Source organism: Lycium barbarum, chromosome 2, assembly GCF_019175385.1.
Source record: "Lycium barbarum isolate Lr01 chromosome 2, ASM1917538v2, whole genome shotgun sequence".
NCBI classification, from domain to species: Eukaryota; Viridiplantae; Streptophyta; class Magnoliopsida; order Solanales; family Solanaceae; genus Lycium; species Lycium barbarum.
In genome coordinates this window covers 4,584,496-4,593,443 of record NC_083338.1, presented here as the reverse complement: position 1 = coordinate 4,593,443, position 8,948 = coordinate 4,584,496, and the positions used below count along the sequence as shown (strand labels likewise).

General features: G+C 35.9%; 1 protein-coding gene across 1 annotated transcript; it reads left to right on the top strand.

The window, feature by feature from the left end:
• The first annotated feature begins 4,440 nt into the window (after positions 1–4,440).
• Positions 4,441–5,960, top strand: LOC132629238 (E3 ubiquitin-protein ligase PUB23-like). The gene has a single exon (XM_060344948.1). It carries the CDS (start codon positions 4,597–4,599, stop codon positions 5,815–5,817), a length of 1,221 nt encoding a protein of 406 aa, XP_060200931.1. The 5' UTR covers positions 4,441–4,596; the 3' UTR covers positions 5,818–5,960.
• Positions 5,961–8,948: the final 2,988 nt, after the last annotated feature.

The window sequence follows — 8,948 nt, the reverse complement described above, 5'->3', positions numbered from 1 at the left end:
CTTAAGGTCGACGTAGGCATCCTATTAATCAAGAAAACACTAGTCATAAAGGCTTCAACCCAAAGAAACATAGGTAAGTTGGCATTAAACATCATAGTGAGACCGGTTTCAACAATATGCCTATGTTTCCTTTCGGCGACTCCATTTTGTTCTGGTGTATGCGAACAAGAGACTTGTTGTTGGATGCCATTATGGGCTAAATATTGGACAAATTCAGTGCTATTGAATTCCCCTCCTCCATCACTTTGAAAGGTCTTAAGCTTCTTCAAAAATTGGGTTTCGACTAATTTGTGGAAAGTCACAAAGTTAGAAAAGAAATCTGATTTCTTCTTTAGGGGATATAACCAAGTAAATCTTGTAGAATCATCGAAAAAAATAACATAGTATTTTATTCCTTGAGAAGATGCGATGGGGGCTGGACCCCATATATCACTATGTATTTTTGCTAAAGGCTCAAACTCTCTCTTATTAGATAATACTTGGAAAGGCAACTTACAATTTTTTTCCCATCTGACAACTAGTACATATTGAGAAAATTTTATTCCAACTCCTAACATCAATGGATTTATTACTATGCAAAAATTGAAGTGTTCTCGAGTTTGGATGTCCTAATCTTTGATCCCAAATGGTGTCTGAATTCTTCTCTGCCCTCGTAGCTGTTAAAACTTTGTGCAGGTCCCCTTCCAATGTGTACAAGTCGTCTTGCTTACTTCCCTTGGCCAGAATTGTTTTTGTTTTCTTGTCCTGAACAACAAAGCCACTGTCAGTAAACTTTAAAGAGCAAGGATTATCTGTCACAAGCTTGCTAACTGAAATGAGGTTCTTCTTGAGTTTAGGCACAACAAAAACATTTCGAAGATGTAGATTTCTTCCAACATTCGTGTCTCATATGTGAGTGGTTTTAAGCGTAGCACCATTTCCTTCCATTACTGAGCCATTACCTGTAAAAGGAGAAGGATTTGGAAGAATATTTGCCGAGTGCACCATATGATTAGTAGCACCCGAGTCCACGTAGTAGTTGTTGTCAGGTTGGTCACTGAATTCATTGCCGCAAGTGCTTTGGGCACCTCTTGTTGTGCTTGATAGGAATAATCCCATCTATAGAAACAAGAAGGAGCGGTGTGGTTATTTCTTCCACAAATCTGACAAGGACTTGGTTTCGAACCATCCTTCTGTTGATTGGTTCCATAGTTGGTGTTGGTTTCTCCAAGTTGGCGTGGGTATGGTTGTTGCTTATATCCCCTTCCTTTTTGTTGTCCTAGTCCCCTAGAATAGGTACCTCGACCTCTTCCTTGGTTTTTCTAGTGCCATAAAGGCAACGTTGGGATCAAGGGGTGACTGTGTCTCTTGGTCCTCATTATCCTCTCTCATATTAAATCCTCGAAGAGCATTCACAAATTGTGTGAATGTAGGATAAGGAGGTTTTCCTAGCATCACAGTACGCAAGGTCTTGTATTTGCTGCTGAGACCTCTAGCAAAGTTGATAACTTTGTCATCTTCATCTAGCGGCTTGTGTATAGCCATAAGGTTATCACAAATTCCTTTGAACTCTTTGATGTATTCATCGACTGAAACTCCTTGTCCTTGCTAGCTTGTAGGTAAGTATCCTCAAGGCAGGACCACATTTGTTTAGCAGTTGAGCATCCTATAATGAGGAACATGGACTCTTCCGTCATTGATCTAAAGAACCAGCTTCTAACTAGAACGTCTCATTCTTCCCATTCCGTGAATTTAGGGTTAAGACTTGGATTTCCTTTCTCTGTTTCTATCGTTTTCGATGGCGAGTCATCTTTGATAATGTCTAAAACTTTCATTGTTTGCATCTTGGAGAATTTGAGTTCTCTAAACTAGATAATTGGTTGGTTTTAGTTTTATGGGACAAATAGCAATGAGTTGGTGAAGAGAGGAGGGTGAAAGGATGAGAGCACTATTTGAGGAACTCGCCATGGTGCTAATGATAGGCTAATACTTCAGGATGTTTTCTTTTAATTTAGCCAAAGCTCTGATACCATGAAGAAATATATGATAACAGTGAAAGAGAAAGCAATTCTCTGATTATTTCCCTTCGGTGTACAGAGGATGCATATATATATTTATGCTTGCTGGACATTGAGTCCTACTACTCTTCCTATTCCTATATGATTAGAGGTTAATATAATACAAACTCTTATATTACAACTACCAGCTCATACAAACCCAATCCTATACAAATACTTCGATGTTATCCGCTAATCCTTGGAGTCTAGATGTTGTGTATCTCTAACACCTAGGACACAGACTGGTCAACTCACAAAATTGATCTCCTTTAAACTTTAACTAAATTAATTGTATCATGCATGGCTAATTCCTAAATCACTTGAAAGACAAAATGAAAAGAGGAAAAAAGGAAATAGATTGGTTAAATGACGGATGGATTTTTCGAGTTTTGCTCAAAATTAATCATAAGACAAATTCTTATAAAGCTATACTTGAAAGGAGAATAATTTTTTTTTAAAAGGGAATTAAACTGATTATTTAGTCAACTTAATGCTACAATAATGACTAGTAAAGATTGTGGTGTGATGGATAAAATCACTCCACATTGATCAGAAGTTTTTGATTCGAGCTCAGAGTATAGAAAAAATCTTGGTGTGTGTTTTCCCCTCTAACCGACCTTATGCAAATTCAAATTAGTCGGAGCCCCATTAGAGTGGGTGCTCCAGTTTCCAAAAATCCAAAGCAAAGGTAGAGCGAGTTCTGATTCCTAGTTCGTTAATCAACAACAGATTCCCACAGGTTACTTCCTTTCTACACAAGAACAAAACGAGTTGAACAGACCATTCATCATCGGAAGGACTCTTACCGCTAGGACAACTTGCGGATAATGAAATATACAAAGAAAAAACAGCTAGCAATTGGACTAGATACTGCGATTGCATTATAAGGTCTTAGTTGAACAGATCGAGCAAGGTCGAATTGACGACCGGGGAAAATTAAAATAAAATAAAATACAACAGCGACATACCAACTACGCTCGTATAGTACGTATGTTTCAAGAGCAGGGAAGATTCAATCTTTTTCAAAATTTGAATTTTAAATTTAGTTCAACTTAATTTGGCACAAGTCCGATTGGGCATACCAACCCACTGTTCATGACGGTGATGCACTGGCAGCCTTGGTGGTGTTGTGAGGATGTGAAGGTCAATGCTATTGAGATCATAATATTAATGGTTCAACTATATTCCCACATGCAAACAGTTTTAAATTTGGGTTTCATTAGAAATAGGTTTGACTAGAACGTAAGGTTAACAATAGACAATTATTATGGATTAATTGATGTATATAGATCCTTCTAATTGTTTTGTGTTTAAAATAAAGTGCATTTAAGAGGATGGCGGGTCAACCTCATCCCCATAATATAATAAGATAATTACCTAATTAAAACTTCAATTTGTACACGTAGGAGCACAAATTGAACTCATCTAGCTAGGGTAGATAGTCTAACGCCCTAAGCTAAACATCATTTAGGTAAATAAATTGTTATCTCGGTCTTTTTTTCCTTTTTTTTTCCGGGGGCGATAAAAGACTTACTTATCATATATTATATAATTATGCGTCATAAAAACAATTGAGGGTCACATTGGACCCAATGAGTTAAGATTCTAGAGTCAAGTAGATCATTACTATTACAAGCCTAATTATTTCTGATAAAAGTAGTTCCTAATTTGTTTGCTGTAAAAACATCAAAAGCAAACAAAGGCCAGGAACTTCCAGGTGAACTATGTCTCCAATCTTTTTTCCTTTGCTCCTTCCTTGGCCAGTGTGTCCACTACCCTGATCTGTTCCCTGCATGCGTCTAAGTATAGGATATCCAATCTAGCTCATTACCTGTATTGACATAAAATGGGATTAAAGATTAAGTAGCATTTGTCATCTTTATCTATTGTAGTAGATAAATTATTTAATTTTAAGATTACACATGCTCATTTTAAGGAACCTTATATATAAGAAAATATAGTTTAAATGGCTTGATAATATATAAAAAGTTCATTAGATAACTTCAAATCGATCATTCTAAGTTCTCAGTACTTTAAAAGGCCAGGTAAAAGAATTAGCTTAGTCAAAAGCAAGTTGAACAGCTAAAAGAGAGAAATCCTAAAAAAATCAATTCCCCTCTACGTAGTGGTTGTCCTATTATTGGAAATATATATTTTTGTAATTAAAACACGAGTTAGAAAGAGATGGAAATTGACACGTGTTTTAAATATTTCTAGAGAGAGAAAGTCAAAAGTGTGCTGTTTTTTTCCTACGTACACACACTTGGGCCACCGAAAATACACATATTAGACTTGGTAAAGATATATCATCCTTTTTTTTTATTTAAAGTATTCCTATTTCCGTGTTTTGACTTCGAAAATTTCTTCCTATTCTCCCACTCGTATATATAACTAGAACCAAACCCTCTCATTTTTCAAACCAATTCACTTCTCAGCTTCTCTCAAGTCTCAACAAAGCTTCAATTTATTCATCTACTCAAAAGAAGCCTCTTATTTTTGCTAATATTTGCAACAATCTTGAATTGTCCTTCTTTGAATCTTGAAATTTCCCAAAATACAAATGGATGAAATTCAAGTACCCCCTTATTTCATTTGCCCGATTTCTCTAGAGATGATGAAAGACCCCGTCACAATCTCAACTGGAATAACATATGATCGAGAAAACATCGAGAAATGGATATTCTTAGCCAAGAATAACACTTGTCCGGTTACAAAGCAGTTCCTTACAAGCATAGAATTGACACCAAACATCACTCTTCGGCGATTAATACAATCGTGGTGTACTCTCAACGCGTCCTATGGCATCGAAAGGTTCCCTACACCGAAGCCTCAAGTCAACAAACCCCAGATCATAAAGCTCCTCAAAGAAGCAAAATCGCCAGAAATGCAAATGAAAACTCTCAAGACCCTAAGATCCATGGCTTCTGAGAACGACGCTAACAAACGCTGCATGGAATCCGCGGGGACACCAGAGTTCTTAGCTTCTATTATAAATATTTCGAATGAAGTGCCAGACGAAGAGGGTTTCACGAGTACTAAAGAAGAAGCGCTAAGCATCCTCTACCAACTCAAATTATCTGAACATGGATTGAGGTCACTCATCGCGAGTGGAAACAACGAATTCATCGAGTCATTGACACGTGTCATGCAACGCGGAAGCTACGAGTCTAGGGCTTACGCGTTGATGTTAATGAAAGACATGTTCGAAGCATCCACACCAACTCCAATTTTGGGTTTGAAGCAAGAATTCTTCACCCAAGTGGTCCAAGTCTTGAGGGATGAGATCTCTCAAAAGGCGACGAAAGCATCGTTGCAAGTGCTCGTGCAGGCATGTCCATGGGGGAGGAACAGAGTGAAAGCAGCAGAGGCAGGAGCAATTAGGGTTTTAGTGGATCTTTTGCTCGATTCATCGGAGAAAAGGGCTTGTGAATTGATGCTAATTTTGTTGGATCAAATTTGTCAGAGTGCAGAAGGGAGAGTTGAGCTATTGAAGCATGCCGGAGGATTAGCCATTGTTTCCAAGAAAATACTTAGGGTTTCTAAAGCGGGGAGTGAAAGGGCTATCAAGATTTTGCATTCAATCTCAAAGTTTTCAGCAACACCAAGTGTTGTTCAAGAGATGTTGAGTTTGGGTGTGGTGGCAAAGCTTTGTTTGGTGCTTCAAGTTGATTGTGGAAGTAAGGCTAAGGATAGAGCTAGAGAAATTCTCAAATTGCATGGTAAGGCGTGGAGGAGTTCTCCTTGTGTACCTATGAATTTAAAATCTTCGTATCCATTTTAGGAATTAGGAAAAGAGCAAATTGCTTAGGCAGAAATAGTTGTTTTTAAAGAACAATAGCAGTGGATTATTTTTGTGTACATAATTTATTGTTTTCAGAAAATAGAAAAAGAAAAAGGGACATATTTGTCCATGAAATTTAATTATATCGTTCATATCCATCTTCAACATTGTGATTCATTCATATTCATCTTGAAAGGGAAAGAGTACGAGAAGCTGTAGGAAGACAGTAGAACGTGTTTTTTGTATTTTTTTTTTTAAGATCTTTTTATCCTTGCCTATTGATTATATTTCTTCATAGCACTATTATGGAAAGGAAAAAATAGGAAGATATAAGGAATAAAAAAATACCCAAATACATAAAAAGAAAATAATAACCTACTAGTATTTTATTTTATGTTCTATAGAGTTTCCTTCTTTTTTTGTGTGTGTAAAGTAGGTAATTTGCATCAATACATTTATTCACGTATTAAAATTCCTAAACACCTACACATACATATTTTCACACGGAAAGTGATCTTCCATTATTTATTAGACAGTCTTCTGACTTCCCTAGCATCCCTTATTAGACGCTCTTTCTCGTGCTCTACGGTTATAATATTCTATACAATTTTCTATTTTTGTTGTCTCTTTTTTTTTTTTTTTTTTTTTTTTTTGTGATATAGAAGGAATTTGAATGAATACGGTTTAATTAATCATGAAAATTGCACGTCATGAGGTGTAGTTTTTTCAAAGTTTCAAATTGTTAGTCAATAGAAGTTCTTTACAAAAAGTTAATTATGACTTTTTTTATAAGGATGGTAGTGAAGTCTAACTCATAGTGTTCTCCGTCACGTTTTTATCCAGAAATGTACATTGAGCACATTTCATGAACCTTGTATTAAATTTGTTGAAATGTTCAAAGGCACATTAGTATAAAAATGCAATAGTAAAGCATCGGGAATGAAGAAATTCAGTTTTCCCGTAAATAGATAGTGCAACATAAATTTGGATTAGTCTTGCTAATTATTTCGAACAATCGATTTCCATTTTAAGACGGGATATACATAGTCAATATTGTAAAACTAGAACAGAGTATTGAATTTGAAAGCATGATAATTAGGCAGCAAATTCGTGATGAGAATTACATGAACTTTCCCAAACAAGAGAATTAGTGCAATGTACTTAAAGTGAATCAGCCTTTGTTGTTTGAACTTTTCTTTGAGACAGATATGAGTACAACAAGTCTATTGAAAGAACGAATAGCATCAAGTGGTTTTGAATGTAATTAAGTTGACTTTAAATCTAGGCCACTAATTTGATGATCTTGAATGAATTCTCTAGGACGACTTTCGAAAATAATCTATATTTGTGTGAACGTACTTGATTTTCTAATTAATTGAAGCCATCATTATTGTATAATTTATCTTGGATATATACGATGTGCTCATTTTTACTTGGACCATTTTGGCAAAATTTGGACTAATTTCAATACAGAGATAAATCTAAGCCTTTAAACCAAAAGGGAAAAAATTAGGGGAACAAAGAGGACTAATACTTATCTTTTGTTTTTGCTCCTTTTAGTCGATAACTCTAAAGCCAAAAACAAAAAAAAAGGGAGTCGAGTGAACTAAGGGATCATTTGGTATGAGGGATAAAGATAAATTATTCCGAGATTATTTTTTAAGATGGGCTTATCCCACGTTTCGTTGGGATAAAATCGCAGTATAATTAGTCTCGGAATTAGTTATCTCAGGATTGTAGTGTTATTTTATCCCTGTGGGAGGGTGGAATAACTAATCCTGAATAACTAATCCCGGGATAATTTATCCTGGGATAACTTGTTTCCAACCAAACGACCCCTAAATATTGGGTTTTAAGTGTTAGATGAATGGGAAATGGAGGGAAGAATATGGAGGGAAAAATGAAAATTTTGAATTGTTCCTTTGTTGCTTTTTGGATGAAGCATTTCTCACACATTGGTTGTGGAAAGGAAAGTTCTTATGCATATATGTAGAAGCACATCTTCTAGCTCATAAAGAGTTGAGAAGAGGACCTCCCCTCATGCCGTCGTCGTCGCTTGACTTCGAATTTGAATTTGGTCAAATGATTTGATTGATAATCTTTTTGGACCAAATTTAATTTATTTTAATTGTTTAATTATTAATTAAAAATCCAAATTATGGCCCGGCTTCCCAGATCCGTTTCTGACCCGTTGACCCATTTTTCCTTCTCGGGTTAATTCAAATATTCTCGCCCTTCTGAAAGGGTGCCCGGCTTCCCGAATTGACCCACTGACCCGTTTTTCTTTCCCGGGTTAATTCAAATATTCCCGCCCATCTGAAAGGGTGCAACCTTTGAGTTGCACCTTTCTAAACCAACACTTCCTTGGCTATACATATCCTGATGATCTTCAGAATATTTCTTACAAATTTTCTGATCTTCTCCTCTCTTCTTTTTCTTGCACATTAATTTTCGTGTGATTTACAGCCTTCGAGTGAGTTGCTATCGCCGGAGTTTGCAGTACCGCTACAAAGGTGAGTAAATCATTCTATCCTGGGAGGATATACTTCATAACCTCGGGTACATTGATGGGAATAATTTCCTTAAGAACACACTGTTTATTCAATGGACTCAATTTAATTCTTATACATTTTCAAATATTGTTCTTCTAAAAATTTTAGTTTCTGGTTTAAGTATAATTTCGGATACAAGTTTATAGCACCAAACTCCCACTATGCGCGGAATCCGAGGAAGGCCGAACCACAAGGGTCTATTGTAGGCAACAACAATTTCACAACATAAATAAGAAAAGATCAAGAATTGGATAAAAACAAAAGAAAAGAAGGCTTTCTATCAAACACCACCATGCCTATTATTTTCATAACTTTTTTTGGGAAAAAAAAAACCTAGATAGTAGAATGGGCCAGACATTATATGGACATTTTTATACAGATGTTTTATAGATATCATTAAGCATAGGCACGTACAAAAATTGAAGAGAATCATAAGTTTATTTTTGTGTAAGGGCATAACAACCCAAATCAGCTTCAAATTACATGCCAACCCAAGTCACAAGAAAAGAAAAAACACATGTGATCTACATAAGCCAAACAACGTGCACCAATAAAAGAACCAAAAAAATGAAAGTCTGC

What these genes read in the sequence shown, in the direction of transcription:
- LOC132629238 (XM_060344948.1), top strand. Translation starts at nt 4,597, where the DNA reads ATGGATGAAATTCAAGTACCCCCTTATTTCATTTGCCCGATTTCTCTA.